The following is a 21,550-nucleotide window of genomic DNA, read 5'->3' as shown; positions in this document are numbered from 1 at the left end:
AATCCTGGATGTCAGAGTTCTGAAAAGCATCCCGCTTCCCTTGTTACCCTTCCCTACCTCATCGCACCAATTAGTGATCATCATACGCATACATAACCAGGCATATTATTCGGACATCCTTTTTGCAGTAAACATTTAAACATGCAGTTTATTGTGGATTATTGAAGCAAATTAAACTGAAGGAAGAACACTGAAACATGATTCTGATCCGATGGGGACATGTTAATGTTTGATAATATTGTATCATGTTTTTTCTAGTTCTGTTTGTACGGTCAGCAGTACAGCTCTGTGGTGGTGGTGATGCTATCATTGTGGCTTACACAGTGCTGACACTTTCATTATAAACTGTGAGATTTTTTTTTTCAAATGTTTCTTTTAACGGATGGGAAAAATTATTTTTGGCCTTAAGTTTCTCATGTTACTTATCTTTCTGAAATCTGTTTTTTTTAATACCATAAAGGTGGGTTAAAATTCTGTGCTCTTTCAGGGTTTTTTTTGAGTTATCAAAGAGTGAAAAGGCTGTTGCTCAAATATGAAGAAACTTTATAGACACTTTGTACATATATTGCAGATACGGAAACAACTTAAGTTGAGAGATTCTGATTTGAGATGGAATTACTTCTTCTGTCCGGTTCCTACTGCAGTCATACCAGTCTCAATATACTGGGTGCTATACAAAGGGATATAAAAAAGAAATTATGTCCCAAAGAGCTTAGAAACAGATTTAAAAGAGGACTTTGTTGTTTGAATCAGACTCGGGTAGAATTTAGTCACCTTCCTTCATGTGTGTTTCACAGAAACAGCCTGAATGTGAAAGTGTCTGAAAGTCTGTAGGTGACTCCGTTTTAACCACTGAAGTTCCCTAAGTACCTAAACTTGTGTGCCCAGAGACACTAAGGCTGTTTTCACAGGCCTTAGCTGTTTAGCATCCAGCTTAGGCACTTTGAGGCCATCAACCAGATGTTCTAGCACTTAAAATTCTTGTAAGCATGCTGTCAGTGCACCTACTAAACCGGCTGATAACCAAGAGTTCAGTGGCAGAGCTCTGCAACCCGGCCTACTTGCATTCAAAACGATGGCCAAGAGAAAGAAGGTTCACCTTTTTACACGTTAGGCCAAGTGGTCACATCTTTCAGCAGTGATGAGGAAGCCAAAAGCCTTTACCATGAGATGCCTGAAACCCACATCTACGACTTCACACCAATCTCTAAGCATGGTTAGTTTGGGCACTTTCTTCTTGGAGGAGCTGGGCCATTGTGGAACCACTGTGCAGCTAGTGTGCCACTTCTATGGATCCAGATCCATTTCATTTTCGTGAATCTGCATGTGTAAGAGAGGTAGGATCATACAGTTTGTTACTTGTACCTTGGCACAGCTCCATGATACTGCATAAAAGACTTGAACCCAGATGCAGCTGTTCTGTCCTTGCCTTTGTGAATGCCAGTATTATAGTCCATACTTAAAGTAGCTTTTCTCTTTTGAATGTTTTGAAAAATTCTGTATAGAAGTAATTAACTCAGTCTAAAAATGTGTTCTCCTTCACACTTTGTATTATATTTTATGGTAGTATAACAGGTCATGACTTCAGAAATGTACATGTATTTAGTGTAAACTGCATATTTGAAGCACAGACATAAAAATAAGTAAATACTTATGAACAAATTACTAAGCAGAAGTTGAACAGTGAGTTTGTCAACATGGGAGTTGGTATCTCTATGGATCAATGAAATAAGTGCTATAGTTGCAATTTTCTATAATTATCATGTAACTAAATGGCATAATAGTTAACTAGTTGAATACCCATACTGGATTATTTTCAAAGGCATATGGAGGGCATGCAAGGATCTTTTTCAGCTTAATTTTGGATAGGACTAGTTACTGGAAATGCATGTGGCTTCTGCCGAAACCTCGCTTCCAGTTCTGGTCACTGTAAAAAGCAACAATTCTGGTGGAATGAAAGGAAGAAATGAGTAGAGGTATTAAAGAAGTATTGATGTTTTATGGCATTTGAAGAAAGTGAAATTGGATGAGTTATTTTGAACTCAATTCTGAAATGCTGCTTGGTAAATATTGTTTAGTCACTGAAGCTGAGTGGACTGCTGTCTAGCAGAGATCTTGGAGTTTTGCACCTGTAGCAGTAGCACAAATTTTGAGTGTATCACTGCAGTGAGGTTTATACAACCACAGAAGATATGACTGGATAGATTTCTACAGGAAAGCCCGAAGTTTTGCCATACAGTAGTGCTATATAATTTATTTGTGTTGGCAGGTAAGAGGGGAAGGGAAGCCGAAACACCTTTCCATATGAAATGGAGTAGTGTCAACGCTGGCACTTTTATTTTGGATTTTATTTTAATGCCATCTTTATTGTGTAACTTGTTGCTAATCTTTTCAGCAGAAACAAATATGTTTTTCATTGTATTAATGTGGCTTTCAATTTTTGGGAGGCCTTAAGATGATAACTTTATTGTTGTACACGTTTCCAAGTAGCTGGCATCACCTCTGTGTCTGGGGTTTGTTGGGAGAACGTAAAGCTCTTCTGTCTTCTTCACTGAAATCAAAACTCTCACTGTCTTGTTCCCTGCATTAGCTGATCTCCATATCTCTTCAGTTCTTTATGCTGAAATCTTCATAGCTACCCCATAGCTGAAGAAGCCTCAGCTTTCCCCAACCACTTCTGTTGCTACTACCGCTTCTATGGCAACATTAAAATAGGACCAAGGCACAGTGCATTTGCTGCCAAAATATCAAAATGAGAAACTGTGTTGATAATCTTACAGTGAAGCAAAAAGAGGGAGAATGTTTGGAAGGGAAATCTCCAAGTTCAAATATTATTCAAGTCCATTGATCTACAGAGAGCACAAAGCCCCTATTATCTGTCTTTGAATTGGAGTGTGATGATGCTTTATTTCATTTTACTTGGCCTGACTTTCCCTTGAAAGAACTGATGGTAGTAGTTGAAATTCTAAGCGTCACAGCCATTTATCATTTTAGAAATACTCATATATCTCTACCCAATCTCCCTAGATTTATCCAAGGGTGTTGGTCCTGCAGGTGTTGGTTTTTTAATTATTTATTTGTTTCAACAGCAAAAGATCATTCAGGTCCTTTAAAAAGACTTTCCCGAGCTTAATCTTGGCTGTACTGGGCAGCTGAGTTCTTGAGTACTGTGGCTGGCCTGGCATGGTCTGGGAGCAGAGGAACTGGAAGTACCATCTGTGAAGAAACCAGTGTCTGTATTTATAGTCTGGGGGGCCCTGAGAGTGGTAGTATGTGTCCCTGGCAATGCTGATAGGAGGAGAGATGTCTTCTCTCATGTTGGGGAGTTCTGAACCCTTGTAGATCAAATTAAATGACATGGTATTAAGTCTGGATGCCACTATGCAGCCAGTGGAGATTATGGACTGGTAGTGACTTGAGTTTCCATTATATAGGCAGGCTTCTGCATTTTGTGTGTTTTACTTTTCCAGCTTGACCTGAAGTTTCACTCCATTTTAGTAATCCAGGCTTGCAAAGGCATGGATTATGTTTGCAGAAGCATGGCTCGTGATTACAGTATCTGCATCTGGATAAATGGCTGCAATTCCTTACCCAGGTGTAGGATGTAGAAAATAATGCCGCCTACTACTGCTGTACCTATACATCCAGCACAATCCACATTCAGGTAGCACAAACATTCCCTTCTTTTATAAACCCAGGGTTTATTTGATCTGATGGCAAAATGAAAAAACACACTGCTTTTTACAGAAATAGGAAATCCACAATTTAAAACAAGTAAAAACCACACCAAGTTATTACCATCGTAATGAGGCAACCAGTGGTTCCAGAGCTCTTAACACAATGGAAAACTACATGTATATGGTTTCAGAAATGGAGTGATGTTTGATGGTACGCTTGTCTAGTGTTAGAAAAATGTAGAAGCCTGAATAAAAAGTAAAAGTGTATTTATCCATATTTTTATGGAATTAAAAAAATTTGCTTGTTGGTAGAAGTAGCTGGCTACATCAGTTGCAACACATATTGATGCCCATCAATTCTAAGCATTTACCTTATTGCAAGCATTTGTGTAGGTTACTATGAATAAACATAAATACTGATTTGTATGTGTTGCCCCTCCACTGACACAGAGATGTATTACCTTACTTTGGAAGTCTGTACACCCTTCTACTTTGCATAGATGGCTAAAGGAGATGCAAGGCACCCTTCTTTGGAGAGGCAATTTAGAGGAGAGAAAAAGGTCTTTGTGCAATTTTACAGTGTAGTCTGGATATAAGTAGGGCAGAATTTGGTCCCGTAAGTTTTATTCTCTGCACTATGAGGCATCGTGCTTTCCTTTCTTAACAACATAAACCAAAAAAAGCCCTTTATGTTTTTACTGTTAAACTTTTTTTTTGTAATGGGCAAAAAATATATTTTTAACTTGCTGCTTTAGCCCTGCTTTTACTTTTTCATTGTTTGTCCTCTAGACCTCACTATTTCTGCACCCTTTTCTTTGTCCTTTTTTTAATAAGGGGTACTCCCAAACAACTATTGCTTGACTTTTTATTTTAATCTCGCTTCTGTTTCAATTCATGTTGACTTGGAGAATATGCCTTGTAAATAGGAATACCAACTGACATACTGAACATAATCCTCAGTTTCTAAGCATTGATTGTTTTCACAGCATCCTTAAAGGGTAAGCTGTCTTACTATCCAAATATCATGGCTGGGAAACTGAGGCTAACAAAGGCTGTATGATTTATCTGAAGCCACAGAGGGAATAAATGTTGGGTTTAGAATTCCTGGCTTCTGTTCCTGTGTTTGGACTCGCACCGTCTCTCAAAGAAGTATTTGATTCGTCCTAATATAACGTACCCTTCCATGTCTGTTAAATGTAGCCATTTGAAAAGTAGCTGGTACTCAATTCTCTCTCTGTCTGTCCTACTGAAACCAATGGATGCCTGCAGGCAGGTATAAGGTATCGTTACCTTTGACAGCCAGTATGTTTTATGTTTTAAATTATGTGTTAGGCAGAATTTTTGGATACTAATTTGATATAATGAGATGTGCTTCTAATATCAACCCTAGTACGGGAAGGCCTTGCAGCCAGCCTGCTCTTTATTTAAAATTATTCCATTTCAGATGTCCTAATGAGTGCTGTGAGTTGTGTAATTCTTTCATAATTTTCCCACATTCCCAGAAGGGAACTAGGGGCTGGAGTTTTTTCTAATTTTGTTTTGGTTTATTTCAAATTAGAGTGAGCACAGAATAAAGATCTAGGGGAGGAGTTTCGTGAAACACTTGCTATTGCGAGAATGGCAATTAAGAAAAAAAATATTATAGTCTACAAATGTTAGTGTTAAGGCAAGTCTCGATGCCTCCACTGTTTGCCATTATCTTCTAAATATCTCGACTCTGACTTTACAGTGCTGTTTATAGAATTTAATAAAGCAAATGTAATAATACTGCCTGTGCTTTAATGCACAATCTCAATTGAGTTGACCAGAAGATAAATAGGAACAGGAATGATAGTGCGTTCCTACAGATTGTTTTTAATAAGCATGTTATTTAGTTGATCAGCCCAGTGCAGTAATGCTTCCTATCCTGCTTTACCAGACAAATTTATTAATGCCCCCCCCCCCCCATTTCTCTGAGAACATTGATTCCCTGCAGACATATCTCTATTAAACCTCTGGAAAGTCACAACTTCCAAATTAGATTAAGTAGCAGGAATGGTACTAGAAGAATCAAAGAAAATTGAGTGCGTTATTGAATTCATGCCACATTGTCTCAGGAAGAGATGGGAGTTATGTGTAGTGGTAACTTCTGTCCTTACTGTACTAACAAAGCTGTGGGCATTGCTGTCAAACCTAATTGTCTGCAGCGCATCAGGATAAAATGAATCTTTTTCTCTTATCAAAACTCGTACCTAGTGAGCTTTTACAAATGAGAAATAGGTTTCAGAAGGAAGCTTTACAATTGATCAAAATCATTTGCCATTATTTGCTGTACACAACACTATCCTAAAAACCCTACTGACAAAAATTTTGAAAAAAAGCATCTGGTTTTGGATTGTAAGCAGACTTGCTTGTCATGCTAGCGGTTGCAAAATGCAGATATTCATTTTAAAGCTGCCTATTTCTCATTTTGATCTGACATACTAAAAAGCATATAATTAATGGTTGACATTAGTAATTAACATTAACTTTATGGTGCTTAATATGCCATCAATCATCCATCAAATAACTGGTATGCATAATGCCTTTGCATAAAGGTTTTAATTGCACGAAATGATCCTTCAGTTCTCAGGCTCTACGGTTTAAAGTAGTTGTAAATGCATTTTTAAAAGATGTGAATTTTTCATTTATTGAACGTAAACATTGTTTTTGTTTCTTCCTAGGAGTGTGCACAAACGTGTAAGCCAGGGACTTCAACTAGGGAACACGGCCCCAGACGCACAGCTTCCATTAGCGGCGAAAGAGCACCACCTTGCTGTCGCCAGTGCTCTCTGGAGAAATTTCTTTCCCTATTTGAAGAGCCAGAGAATGTCACAGATGCCACCTTCCCCGCAGCTTGCTGATACAGCTGCAGGTTAGCATTGACTCTCCCTGCGACTACCGGGTTTGGTGCTATTTTCTGGGCTGCAAGCTTTCAAGGATTTTGTATTTTGGGATATTTCTACTTCCATGCAGTAACTTAAATATGCATAAATGCAAAAAGTAGATTCTATGCTAAATATTTTGACAAGAAGAAATATTGTAGTGTTGAGTTACTTGATAGAACACAAACAGATTGAGAACTCCAAAGGGGTTCGAAGCTATACAAGCCTGACTTCTTTTTCCCTACTAGTCACAGATTATAATCAACATTCTCATTTATATTGTATAACATTAGCAATAACTTCTTTCACTATATCTAGAATTTACATCTTTTTGTAGAAGTTTGTTATAGTTTTGTGTTGAACTATTCTTTTCATTATGGTTGCGATTCAAACTAAATTTTTCTTAAAATAATATTTTACATTTGGAGACAATTTTTAAAAGGTTGATTACATGACTTGTTTTTCGCTGAACATTTATGGTCATGGTCATAAAACTATTTCATAATTCGTTTTAATTATTTATCTTGCTTTACACTGAAGGGTTTTAATCTTGAAGTACAACATTCTATACGTATGTGAACTCCACGTGCAACGAGTCAGCATGGCAGTATATAGAAAGAAATCCCAGTTTGACTTTTTTAACATCAGTAGCTCGCATTGTATTCTGTACTTACAATGAAATCTTGTATCCATTTAACTAAAATTTAGAGAAGTGAAATATAAAATATTTTTTTCCCAGGACAATATGAATTAGATAAAGTTACAAGCTGAGTAGTACTGAGTTAGTAATAGAAAAGTTAAAAGACCCTTCATTTGAAGCAGCTCTGCAGGAGCTGCAGTTAGTAGGTAACATTAATGAAGGAGGCAGTGTGCAACGGTAGTGGTCTCACACTGCTGAAGCATGTATGGGAAACAGCAATAGAAATCAAAGGAAGAGGTTGTTAATGTCAAAACTTTCATTCATTTCCTACAGTGGCATAGCTTTTTATTTTATATTAACACAGTGAAATAGCAAGAACAACAACCTATTATAAACTCTGCTTAGAAGCAGGGGAGTGCGGTTGTGACCTGCTTTATAGAGATGTGTTAGGCAGTACTACAGAGGAAGGCAAACCCTTCCCATGCTGTATGAGCTTCTTGCCTTAGAGGTTGCAGCCCAGAGGAGAGAGCAGTTGTCACAGCTCTCCTGCTCCCCCTGCCAGGCAAATAGCCTGGGACTCACATTATTGTGTCTGTCTCCCATTTCTCCCCCACCTATGTTATAGCTGATGCTGTAGAAACAGTGTGATAATCTGGAAGAAGGCTGGCACAAATTGCTTCCTCACCTAAGGCAGAGTGGGGACTCTGTATGACCTTTTTTATTCTGAGGCATGTAAGGAAATGTGAAGTCCTTCATAGCTTGAGGTAGTCTGTCCCTATACCATTAATTAAAATAGCTTCATTGTTGTTCCTGAAAACTAGCCTTTTCTGTCTAATTCAAAGTCAGCTTCTCAATGCGTGCAGTTTTATAAATCATTATTTTAGTAAATTCATATTACATTAATATTTAACTTGAATTGGAGAATTTGGGAACTAGTGAACCCCTTTGTTTCATTGCCCTCCAAAGTCAGTTTTCCTGACTCATTTGATGCCTCTCATTTCCTATAACCTAATAACTGCTCAGCATTTCGGATTACATTTTCTTCCTGAGTTTCAATGTATTTGTCATTTGCAGCATAAAGAATGTGCTATATTTTTTTAATTCGGGTAGTGTTAGATATAGATTCCACAGTAGACCTAACAGAAACAGCAAAAGGTTATGCTTCATTAATCAAAACTCTGCACAAAGTACTGTCCCAATTTCTAGATCTGCAACTGTTACATGAAGATCCTTTTTTCAAGAATAAGCTTGTCCGTAGTGCTTTATTTACGCAGTAACTTCTAATACATGGAAGTCTATTCTAAAAATAGAAAGGTAACAGCTTTTACTGAGTGAATTCTTTCCAGATACAGTTCTTCACTGCGAGAAGTGTGTAAAAACAGCAAAGCAAATAAATAAAACTCAACACTGTAAAACACAGTAATACTTGTATGTACAAGGGAAGAAGTGGTGGATGGAGGCAAGAAAGGGAGGCCAAGAAGACAAAAAAGCAAGTTTTTAAGACATGGTTTTTATTGCATAGGTGGTAAAGCTATGCCTTCAGGATTTATAATCTGTGATTTTGTGAATGTATTTAAAATTGCATATGTTTGGATCCATTTTCCTTCCTTTGCATTCAGTGTGTCATATTGACTTACAAACTCCTTGGGACAGAGACTACATTTTAACATGTGTACAAACACTATCTGTTAGAATAGTTGCCCAGTTTTAATTGAGATTTCTGTTACTCCCAGGCTGCACGTTATTAATTGTAATTAATTTTCAGTGCTTTTTAGTGGAACAGGGATGTACTGAGAAATCATTAACATGGTGCCATGTTTTTCTCTCTTTAAAATCAGGTTTTACTCTCTTAGCTTTGGATATACCCAGCAAAGCCCTATCAGATCTCCAGCCACAGCCTGTTCTATCAATGATGCAGCTGTTTGGATGGGATGACATGGTGTGGCCTCAGCTGGTGTCAAGATATCTAAGTCACCTAATTCAAAACAGGTGAAAAATTGCGACTATGTGTTCTTCCACGTTCTTTGCATCTGCTAAAGTTCTAGGTTTCTTGAAATCATCTGGGACATTTCACAGGGGACAGTGGGTGTTATTTGGGTTGGGTTGTTTGTTTTTATGTGTAAATAGCTTAAGATACTCAAAATTTGTCAGGAAGATAGGTAAGTATTTTGAAAAAGTTATTTGTTTTTTATATAGTAAACCACTTAGTTTTTTTCCCAGTGGAAACAGTGTTGTTAATAATAGATTTTGTAAAATGGGAATCTAGACAATATCTTTAGAGAATTACTTCTGTGAAGAGCAATACTGCATCGAAGTGAAATTCCTGAACCCATAACCTGTTTTTAATTTGCACAGTTATAGTTATTCACCCCCTTCTATTGTTGTTACACTTGGGCAAAGTTGTTACAGTTTGGCAAGGCAGTAGCCTCCTGCCCTAGCTGCACTTGAAGTTGAATAATGTAACTTGGTAAATTTTAAAATTTCTAGTTAAAGGTACTGGACTTATTTTTCCCCTACCAGTTATACTTAACACAAAAACTTAAATCTTCTTATGAAAAGTCAAGATAAACATTATTACAGAGATCTGAAGATGCTATATAGTAAGTACTCAATGTTTAAATGTCTTGACTTCTTCAAAATGAAGAACTTCTGCAGGAAGCTGAAGAAGATGGGTTGGGCAGTATTGAAAGTATAAGGAAAACGATCATAAGGAAATGCATGCATTAAAACTTTTTGACAAGCTTGGAACACTTTCTGAGTGCATATTAATGTTCAGGTAGCTCAGGTTTCTGAGACCTGCTAAACGGATGCTTTAAATTAAATAATAGGTTTAGAAAATTTATCACATTCCTATGTTTTACATGCTGATGTTGAATTTTCACAGAATCACAGAATTGTTTAGGTTGGAAGAGACTCTTGAGATCACGTAGTCTAACTTGTCCAATGCTTCTGCTCAAGCGTGGTCAGCTAGAGCAGATTGCCCAGGACTCTGTCCAGTCAGAATTTTATATACCTGAGAAAATTTATTTGCTTTAAGTAGGCCTCTATGAACTTAAAATAGATAGATGGTGGTGGTGCTGGTGGTTGTGGTGTGGGTTTCCCACCCCCCCACCCCCCCCCACCTTGCCCTGCTTCTGAATCAGGCTTTGGAAGCAGGGGAGGTGAGAGGTGAGAGAGAAGGAGGGAGTGTTTCTATGTTGGACTGTATTTGAAAGTGAAAAATGTTGCACGTTTTTAGGGTACATATTGTACTAAGGAGCATAGCTGTAAAGCAGGACACGGTAAAGACTATTTCTGTATGATCAGCAAAGATGAGGCTATGGCCTTCTTGCAGGGAGATGCTAAAAGAGGTTGACTTTAGTTCCTCATGTGTCAGTTTGGAACTCAGGAAAGGAGTCCTCTGATTTGCTGTCTTTCTCTTGTATGATCTTTATAGGGTGAGTTTCATGCAAAGTTGCAGATACCTAGCACATGCTGAATGAAACAGGAGTTAAGCGCATAAATGCCCATTTATAATTTGAATTCTGTTGCTCTTCAGGTGAGATCAAGAAAAACATTGATGCCTAAACTGGAATTTTGTTATAATTTAGGTGCTTAAGGCTAATTACTGGTTCCCCCAGTAAACACTTAAGTGATTGAAAGCGGTTATTTAAGTATTTATTAGCAATATTCGTGAAGCACCTGACATACTGTTATATATGTATCCACAGATAAGTTGCTATGCTAGCTGAGGTAACATTTACTGTATTTGGAACTACGGCCGAAGCATTCCTGTTCCCAAGTGTTTGGGAGCACGGCTGCATTAGCAAGTGCAGAACACAGACACGTGGCTAATACTGAGCTCCCCATATAGGCCTGCTGCCATAATTTCATCTAAAAATGCAGTTAACATTGATGATAGTTACCTGGTGTACATTAGTTGAGAGGTTAGAGCACTTGTGCAAGAATTTGGAAAACCCAAGTTATGTGGGTCTTGCATTCTGAGGGAATTCAAACCTTTATTTCCAAGTACTGCCTTAGAAAGGAACCTTGCCCTCCTCTTGCAGGTTGTACCATGGACTAACTGAAAATGTCAGGTTCATGGATCCATACTGAGAGAACCAGCAGGAAAAAGCATGACTGCATAGTTGAGTGATGATGGGTATTTGTCTTTTGCTTCTGTGTGTATATGTTCTCACTCTTTCTGGTTCTCTCTCATATGTTCTCACTCTCTGTTTTTCTGAATCTTCCCCCCTGCTGGAAGCATGGGACAGAAAGCACTCACACAGAGGCAAATATTTTTGCCCCTAAGCTGTTGGGGTTGCGATTGCCCAGCCTCAAGGAGAACTGTCTGTTTCTCCTATCAGTTGCCTCAAGGCCAACAAGGTGAGACTAGGCAAAGGTATGTCCCTACCTCATCAACAGAGGTGTAAGGTGCTCAGATTTCCTTGTGAAAGGACAATGAGTACCTATGATATGACTTTTTCGGTAGAATTATACGGAGGTATCGTACTCTAAACACTGCCATTTTATTATATGCTAACAAGATGGCAATTTTTTGTGGCATGATTCATGTGCTTATTTACCTTAGGCGGCTGTAGAGCAAAAGTTATCGAAGTATCTAAGTGCTGGGAAAGAAGAAATACACAAGAAAATCTACTTGTTTAGTAAGGGATGAAGATGAACCATAGCCATCACGAGAACAGGAGGAGGAAGAGACAGAACCCATAAATGAGATGGTAACCACCGGATCCCTATCCCTGAGTGAGCTGCGAGATATGCAAAAAAATTTCAGCCATCATCCAGGCAAGCATGTTGTCACCTGGCTGCTCCGATGCTGGGATAACGGGGCCAGTAGCCTGGAATTAGAGAGTAGGGAAGCCAAGCAGCTGGGATCCCTTTCCAGGGAAGGGGGCATTGACAAAGCGATTGGAAAAGGGGCACAAGTCCTCAGCCTCTGGAGGTGATTCCTGTCAGGCATGAAGGAAAGGTATCCCTTCAAGGAAGATGTTCCATGTCACCCAGGCAAGTGGACAACCATGGAGAGAGGTATCCAGTACCTGAGGGAATTAGCTGTGCTGGAGGTGATTTGTGGTGACCTGAACAATGAGCAGTTATCTAAAGGTCCAGATGAAGTCAAGTGCACATGACCCACGTGGCGGAAGTTTGCATAGAGCACACCATCATCATATGCCAACTCATTGGCAGTAATGACCTGGAAAGATGGAGAGGAACAAATGGTGGATGAATTGGCTGGCCAAGTCCAGCAATACAAAGAAAGTCTCTCTTCCTCCCTATGGGCCTGCATCTCAGCTGTGGAGAAACTGCCAGACATGTTAGCCAAGAAACTGTTCCGGAAGTTCCAGCAGCTCAAAGAGGATAGGTCCTACTCCCCACCTGTACGGACCAGTATCTCAGCCATTAGGAGTAAGCGTCCCTCTGTTCAAGAGAGAGGATATAGTGGATACACACCACAGGCCACCCTGTGGTTTTACCTACATGACCACGGAGAGGACATGAGGAGGTGGGATAGAAAATCTACCTCAATGCTAGAGGCACGGGTACATGAGTTGCAAGGAAAAACAATCACAAAAGGGGGTTCTTCCAGGAAAATTGCTGCTCCAGTTTGTGGAGCAAACAGGCCCCACTGTATAACAAACTACCAGAAAATGAGAAGCAACATACCCTGTTCACTGATGGGTCCTGTCGTCTTGTGGGAAAGCATCGGAGGTGGAGGACTGCTGTGTGGAGTCCCATGCAACAAGTTGCAGAAACTGCTGAAGGAGAAGGTGAATCGAGTCAGTTTGCAGAGGTGAAAGCCATCCAGCTGGCTTTAGATATTGCTGATTGAGAAAAGAGGCCAGTGCTCTATCTCTATGCTGACTCACGGATGGTGGCAAATGCCCTGTGGGGGTGGCTACAGCAAAGGAAGCAGAGCAACTGGCAGCACAGAGGCAAACCCATCTGGGCTGCCGCATTGTGGCAAGATACTGCTGCATGGGTAGAAAATCTGGTTGTAAAAACCCGTCACGTAGATGCTCACGTACCCAAGAGTCTGGCCACTGAATAACATCAGAACAGCCAGCAGGTGGATCAGGCTGCTAAGGTTGAAGTGGCTCAGGTGGATCTGGACTGGCAACATAAGGGTGAATTATTTCTAGCTCGGTGGGCCCATGACACCTCAGGCCATCAAGGAAGAGATGCAACATACAGATGGGCTCGTGATCAAGGGGTGGGCTTGACCATGGACACTATTCACATTCATGGATAACCTGTGCAAACATGCGCTGCAATCAAGCAAGCCAAGCGGTTAAAGCCCCTCTGGTATGGAGGACGATGGCTGAAATATAAATATGGGGAGGCCTGGCAGATCGATTATATCACACTCCCACAAACCTGTCAAGGCAAGCGCCACGTGCTTACAATGGTGGAGGCAACCACTGGATGGCTGGAAACATATCCCGTGCCCCATGCCACCGCCCGGTCAAAGGGATATTCCATACCATATGACATCATGCTCAGTATATAAAGTGGGGGGAGTTGGCCGGGGGGCGGCGACCACTGCTCGGGGACTGGCTGGGCATCGGTCAGCGGGTGGTGAGCAATTGCATTGTGCATCACTTATTTTGTATATTCTTTTATCATTATTATTATTATTTTCCCTTCCTTTTCTGTCCTATTAAACTGTCTTTATCTCAACCCATGAATTTTACTTTTTTTCCCCGATTCTCTCCCCCATCCCACTGCAGGAGGGCGAGGGGGGCAGGGAGTGAGCGAATGGCTGTGTGGTGTTTAGCTGCCTGCTGGGTTAGACCACAACACCTACCTACCAGCAAGCAAGAGAAACAAGAGTGAGACTACAGCAGAAAATGTTTTTGTGAGCCTTTGGGGCCAAGTAGAGTAGCTGTGTACATCAAGATTACATAAGGCTGGAATTTTTTGTTGTTTATACATTACTGCAAAGAGCATTAAGTCCATAGGCATCCTGGTTTTTTCTCTTTTGGTACTGGAATTTAATTATTTTTTATATTTTATTTGCTTGCATTTGTTCTACTTATTTATTTTGTCAATAGTACTTCAGCAGGGATGTTCAGACAAAATATACCATTGTCATTGGTTTTAACTGAATGAAATAGGACAAAAAAATGTTATTAATGTTGTTCAGTGAGAAACAGAATCCAGTTTGGTTTCCATCTGGACCTGTGTTGACTTTCTGTTGCAAGCATGAGTAAAATTTCAGTGGAAAATAAGTAGATTTATATGTACATATATCAAGAAAAGAGTACAAGCATTTTTCATTAAAGTCAAAGCACCTAGGACTGACCAGGGAGGAAATCTCTCAAACAAAAAGGTGTAACGGTTTTCAAGAAATTTCACTGACCTGAAGCACACACGGAGCTCATCCGATAGGAATTGCAAACAGGGTGCAGAACAGACCCACTGTCCGTTAGCAAGGGGTTTCTGCAGAATTAATGATGCGGGGCCAGTATGTTTGAGAAAAAGTGACTACAGCAGCTACTCACAGTGGTAAGGCAAGTAAAAACTTTGGGAATACTGGGCACTCGAGTACAGGGATTGTGCATAGAGTGTTGATGGTGCCATTGACTCTGGCCTGACACCTGGCTGGTAGAACAGTAGTGAGTGTTTGATTGAAAATATATACAGCAAGTCTGCTCTGTCTGTGAATGTATATACTTGCGTGTGTATACATACATAAATACATACATTTGTAAGTGTACATCAAGTATAGCGGTTTCCTTTGTCATCTCCAAGCTGCCCTTCTATGTTTCCCTTTTCGATCTGTTTCTAACATGACATACCTTTATTTGCTAAAGCAGACCTTCTCTTCTCCATCTTTTATGTAGCTAGGACTAAGCAGACTTCAGAGTAGCGTGGGGCACCTGAGCTAGCTTTATATGAAAGGCTGGGGTAGCTTAAGCAGTGCCAATATGAAGTTCCAGGTTGATTCAGATAAACTATTCCCAGCGTTGTACGTTGGCAATTTAGATAGTAGTCAAATTATCCATTGTTAGAATAAGGCATTTCCCATTGTGTGAATTTTTCTCCCTCTGTCTTGTTTTATGTAGAGAAAACATATGTACGTGTGTATATATGCTTTTATACTACTATGTGTGGCATTACCAAATTTATCGTGTTCTCTGTATTTAGGCGTCAGGATATTGTGAGCAAATTCTGTAGAGTACACAAAAGGAATGCCAGTTGGCCTTTCTGTTACTTTATTTCTAATTGTTTCTGTGCACTATTTCTATATGTCTACAGCCGAATGAGACGCTCTGCCACCTTTTTGCATACTTTTATTAGATCTTTTTACCTTTTTCTTCCTCTTCTACCTATGCAGTGCCTTGTGTGAAGCTTTTTCTAGTATGGGATATACATCCTATGAAGCTTTGACGGTACGTTCTTGGTTTCGATGCGTTTTGCAAATGTTCATAGATCAAAGGACTGGTATGCTAGCCAAGACAGATGCTGAGCGAACAGTTGGTAAGTGTTCACATTTCCCTAATGTTTGCAGTAATGATTCTATATTGCAAAACTGGCAAACATTTTCAGCTAATTACAAAATGTATTTTTGTTTGTATTCCTTTACTTTTACCTAATTACAAAATGTGTTTCTTTACGCTGCTTGTGCTATTTATTGATAGTTTGCCTGCTCTGCATATGACAAATTTATCACAAAGATAAAAGAGCTTGTTTCCTTGGAAGCAAAGAACAAAAACTTGCTCCCAAGGAGACAAGCTATTTTTCCCCCATGGAGAAACTGCTCTGAAAAAAGTGAAAATCTGAAGTAAATAGTCAGAAATCATGCTGTGAATGCCCTAAAAGAAAAAAAGGGGAAAAATCCAGTTGCAAGTAATTCTTCCCTTTTCTATATTGGATATTTTGCTTTCTTAGAGCAATACTCATCACTTCTATAAAACACTGCAGTTCTGATTATTTGTAGAACACATCTTGTAGCGATTATTTTTCACACACATTTTGTAGATTTTGAAGAAAACCGTCAGTAAAATGAAAGACTTGGTTATCCATACTTAAAACTCTTCATTCTCGTACATCTGTATTAGAAACATAACTAGTTTAGACACACGTTCTTTGTCTAGAGAGATGCGGTCGGTTGCAGAGTCCTTGTATTTTAGATACTTTAAAATCATGTTTCATTTTATGATTTTGGGGCTAAAGTAAATCGAAAAGCAAAACTGTATACTATATTTACTGCTGTGCTCTCTTGTAACAAACAGGGAAAGCCTATATGGAGCAACTGACTGAAATGACAAGACTGATTTTTAAACTCTCGGAAGTAGAAAACATTCTTTCAAAGGCTCATGTTGAAGAGTCAGTTTTCAAGCAAGACCCTAAAAATGCTCTTGTCCAATTCATTAAGGTACTGTATATCTCTGTGTTACCTTCAGAGGACAATTTTAGGGAAAAGGAATTATGCATCAGATTTTGTTTGGTGTACGAAAAGAAATTACTCACACAAACCTCCTAAGAGACTTAGTAAGTTTATTTATGTTTATTTCAATGTTTCTGTTTTCTCAGGCTGTTGGCAGAACTTACAGTGGCCTTCAGACGCTCCCTGAGAAATCTGCCATGGTAGCAAAGACTCTGGAGTATTTAGGTGATGTATTAAAGTATGTAAAACCTTATCTGAAGGTAAAAGGACCTCCAGAAGGTCTGCAGCTTACATATTGGATCATAGGTAATTCTTTTGCAACCTCTTTTCTTTTAGAAAATAGTTTTAAGGAATCAGTAAAATGTTATTTTTAATACTTTTTTTCCCCCCCCCCTCTCTACTGTTCATCTTAATGGTTTAAAAAAGCAAAGTCACCAAGACGTTACAGTTAGATATTTAGTTTTCTTCCACTGATTTTCTTTGGTTTTTATCCTGATGCCTAACCTCCTTGTGTTTTAGGTTTTCTTTAATTACCCCTGCAAATCAGTGTTTTCAAAAGTAAGATGTTTTCATGTCTTTTACCACTGAAAACCACCTGTTTTACCTGAACAAAACCAGAAACAGTGACTAGCTGGTGAAGCAGTGTTACGACATGCTACATCATATTTACTGGAGTTAGTGGACAGGTCGGCTTAGGAATGTAACTTGCTTCCTTCTAGAACTGCTCCTCTTACACACACTCTGTGCTTTATTAAAGCTCAAATTCTAGTTTTTGTTCATGAAAGTGTAGCACCACTGACTGGATGGAAAAGTGCTGTTTATTATGAATGAATGTGCCAGTCTGACCCACTTACCTTTAAAAATAGGGTAAACCTTACGTCTCTTAAAGACAAAGGGTAATGATTTGCACGTACACGCAGTCTATATAATGATTATAAGGACTACAGTGAAAAGCGTGACCACGATGCAGAAGGTGCATCAAATGTAATGGAACATGAATTTTGTAAAATACTTTACTTTTCTATTGCAAGATCTGCATATTTTATCATACAAGACATATGTCAGATTAAATGGTTTTAGATATCCAGATGTTGGGCTGGAGCCTTGTAAAGTAATTTTAGATTGGTATTTTCCTTTTTGTTCTTTGCAGTAGGAAATGATTAATCTTCAGTCATGCTGTTGTGTGAGAGAAATTGTCCTTTCTTTTTAGTTAAGAAAACATAAAAAAGGTTTAAAAGAAAAAATATTTAAGTGTATTTCAATCACTTCTTCACATTCTGTGTGCTTATTAAATTATAAGGACAAAGCAAGAAACTTAACAAATCTAAACACCTCCTGTCTGTGGTCAGATTGTCTTCTACTGTCCCATACATCACAGCAGTGATGACAGAAGGAGTACTTTCAGCTGGAATGAGCATGTTTCTTTCAAAACAGGAAGCTTAGACAACATTATTAGAAGTATTGTTAAGTGATCATTCTCTTTCTCTATGATTGATCATTGTGTTTTCTTTCACTCCACAAGATTAATGTTGTTTTGCGTTGTTTTTAGAGATGATAATGGATGACTTTTTATAGATTAATAATATCTTGTAACAGCCTACTTTTGATCTTTCGTTATTTTCAAAGTCTTAAACATATTTTCTTGGGATAGTCCTGTATTTTCAACCCAGCAAACTTTTTCTTGCTTCTAATTAAACATAAAGTTAAGAATGTCTGTGGGAACTACTACGTAGGAATCTTGTTTTATTTAATCTGTATTTTGAGATATTTGTATTTTTATAACTCACGAGTATAGAGTTATTTTCTCAAGAAAAATTACACCTCACCTGCAATAAAGACGTTTCTCAAAGTTAGGGTATTTACACATAAACACCTTTTTACTTCCCCCCCCCCCCCCCCCCCCCCCCCAACTCAAAAGGAAGATCTTAAAACTGGCTCAAAGCTGAGCAAGTGATATGTTAATGTGTTGAAAACAAGAAAGATGTTCTCTGAGGCTCTCACTTCATGAACTGAGAGCCCACAAAGATCTGGCGAGACCATGCTGGTTTAATGGAGTTGGCTGCCCCTCATTCTTTTTAATCTGCTGAATTAGATGCATTAAATACAATTTGAAAGATATTTAATGTTTTCCTAACATTGAATTGCTGTGTGAGTAGTTGCTGATGTGGCCACAGTGGTGTTCGTTAAATGTGAAGATGTCGTCTATCTGGACCTCTGTAAGGCCTTTGACATGGTCCCCCATAACATCCTTCTCTCTAAACTGGAGAGGTATGGATTTGATGGGTGGACTGTCCGGTGGGTGAGGAATTGGTTAGATGGTCGCATCCAGAGGGTAGTGGTCAACGGCTCAACATCCAGATGGAGATTGGTGACGAGTGGTGTCCCGCAGGGGTCCGTATTGGGACCGGTACTGTTCAATATCTTCATCAATGACACAGACAGTGGGATTGAGTGCACCCTCAGCAAGTTTGCAGATGACACCAAGCTGAGTGGTGCAGTTGACATGCCAGAGGGACAGGATGCCATACAGAGGAACCTGGACAAGCTGGAGAAGTGGGCCCGTGTGAACCTCATGAGGTTTAACAAGGCCAAGTGCAAGGTCCTGCACTTGGGTCAGGGCAGCCCCCAGTATCAATACAGGCTGTGGAGGATGAGGGGATTGAGAGCAGCCCTGCCGAGAAGGACTTGGGGGTCCTGGTGGATGAAAAGCTGGACATGAGCCAGCAATGTGCGCTCGCAGCCCAGAAGGCCAACCGTATCCTGGGCTGCATCCAAAGAAGTGTGGCCAGCAGGCTGAGGGAGGTGATTCTGCCCCTCTACTCTGCTCTGGTGAGACCCCACCTGGAGTACTGTGTCCAGCTCTGGAGCCCTCAGCATAAGAAAGACATGGACCTCTTGGAGCGGGTTCAGAAGAGGGCCACGAAAATGATCAGGGGGATGGAACACCTCTCCTATGAGGAAAGGCTGAGAGAGTTGGGGTTGTTCAGCCTGGAGAAGAGAAGGCTTTGGGGAGACCTTCTTGCAGCCTCTCAGTACTTAAAGGGGGCTTATAAAAAAGATGGCGGCAGACTTTTGAGCAGGGCCTGTTGCGACAGGACAAGGGGAATGGCTTTAAACTAAAGGGGGGTAGATTTAGACTAGACATAAGGTAGAAATTTTTTACGCTGAGGGTGGTGAAACACTGGCCCAGGTTGCCCAGAGAGGTGGCGGCTGCCCCATCCCTGGAAACATTGAAGGTCAGGCTGGACAGGGCTCTGAGCAACCTGATGTAGTTGAAGATGTCCCTGCCCATGGCAGGGGGGTTGGACTAGATGACCTTTAGAGGTCCCTTCCAACCCAAACTATTCTATGATTCTATGAAGGGAAGGCAAAGGCAGTGTCTCTCTGTAAAATGTGATGAATGCACGCAGTAAGGTAAATGTTTAAGTGCATGTGTGCTGATTGCAATAGTATGATGTATCAAGTTTAGTTAATTTTTTCTCCAGGGATGTGAGAGACTGTCCTTTCTTCAGTGTTACTGTACTTTTCCTAAAGGAGCTTCACTTGCCTAAAAACTTGTAATTGTAATGTGTTGAATCAATTTAGTACTTTCATTTTGCTGAACTGTAAATGGACTCTGAGTCGTCTTGACTGGGCTTTTTCTAAGGGGATACCATGGAATGAGTACATGGGAGTGAGACGTTTCAGTTGCTGTTGCTACTCTTGGATTATCTAATTTAACATAATTGCCTCTTTAGGCTTTCTTAATTTTTTTTTTCCTGAGTGTAAATTGCTTTGGGATTTCTTGAGGGTTTTGTTTTTTTTTTTTTCTACAGGATGTCTGGTAAAGTTCTGGGCACCGATACTGGCTACTTCCAAAGCTCAGCAACTCTTGTTCCGCATCGTGGATTGCTTACTGCTGCCGCACTCTGTGCTCCAGCAGGACAAAGAGCTGCCTGTGGCTTTGCTGTCTGCCATTCAGGAAAGCCTACCTCTTTATCTTCAGGTAAATATCTGAACATTATTATCAGCAGACAAACGTATCTTCAGGAAAAGATTCATATTGCAGAGGATGTTTTCTTTTTCTCTAATCAAAACAAGTGTTGACTGAATTTAAAGAAGCAGCAAGAGGAGTTTTTTCTTGTAGAAGTGGAAGGAAAAACACCACCCCATTGGCTTTCCTCTCATTGCATGCAGCTATGCTGTGGTACGCTCCAGAGCTGCTAGTCTAATCGCTGTATATAGAGAAGCTTTTAGCCAGCCTGCTGTTTACACTGGTCTCTGATGTGAGAGATTTCTGAAACAGTGGATCAAATAATTGTAATATGTAGCAAGACACTTGTTGACATGACAGAGCAAACAAATGTTTTAAATCATCCTTGACTTGGCTAACTGTAGATAATTAAAGACGAGCTACTCTTTTTTCATTGCTCTTAGGAACAAAAGACAATCCTCTGCGTATCATGGCACTGTTTTATCTTAATAGTTTGAGAATGTGTTTTCCTGAATCAAGTTCCTGCTGCTTACACTTCCATGACTAAAGCCGCCTTTCCCATTATTCCTGCTATTCTTCCCTCAGCTTACCTATCGCTCTTGAAATTCTGTAAGGCTTGTTGATGCTGTAGAAAGAGATTAATTCCTGCGGGTGAGGAAGAGAAAAAATGTATTTTTAAAATAAATAAGTTGATGTGTTTTTCCTTGTAAATCCTTGGGTCTTTTTTGCTTGCTTTTTTCCCTTCCCTCTTAGTCTTTATTTTGATTGCAGTCTTAACCGATTACTTTACAGGATTGTATTGTGAATCAATGCAGTGGTGACATTGTAAACATCCCTCAGATTTATTCCTTTCAAAAGTTGCATTGTGATCGATGGCATGTCATATGGACGTGAACACGATTATATAATGATGTGCAGAATATGGCTTGCTTTGCTGCTCTGTAGGTATTTTCAGAAGCTATATAC

At 39.7% G+C, this 21,550-nt stretch overlaps 1 protein-coding gene across 3 annotated transcripts in view; it reads left to right on the top strand.

Moving 5' to 3' along the window:
* The window catches only part of MMS22L (MMS22 like, DNA repair protein), a 99,303-nt gene that overhangs the window by 61,723 nt on the left and 16,030 nt on the right, over window positions 1-21,550 (top strand). For all 3 annotated transcript variants that reach the window (XM_076333278.1, XM_076333276.1, XM_076333277.1), the window contains exons 15-20: window positions 6,380-6,570; window positions 9,059-9,209; window positions 15,559-15,701; window positions 16,457-16,599; window positions 16,758-16,917; window positions 20,427-20,596. In XM_076333278.1, the coding sequence (XP_076189393.1) occupies window positions 6,380-6,570; window positions 9,059-9,209; window positions 15,559-15,701; window positions 16,457-16,599; window positions 16,758-16,917; window positions 20,427-20,596 (958 nt within the window). The remainder of the gene's footprint in view (window positions 1-6,379; window positions 6,571-9,058; window positions 9,210-15,558; window positions 15,702-16,456; window positions 16,600-16,757; window positions 16,918-20,426; window positions 20,597-21,550) is intronic.

This window comes from Aptenodytes patagonicus, chromosome 3 (genome assembly GCF_965638725.1).
Source record: "Aptenodytes patagonicus chromosome 3, bAptPat1.pri.cur, whole genome shotgun sequence".
In the NCBI taxonomy this organism is placed as follows: domain Eukaryota; kingdom Metazoa; phylum Chordata; class Aves; order Sphenisciformes; family Spheniscidae; genus Aptenodytes; species Aptenodytes patagonicus.
This window is presented reverse-complemented; position numbering and strand designations above follow the sequence as displayed.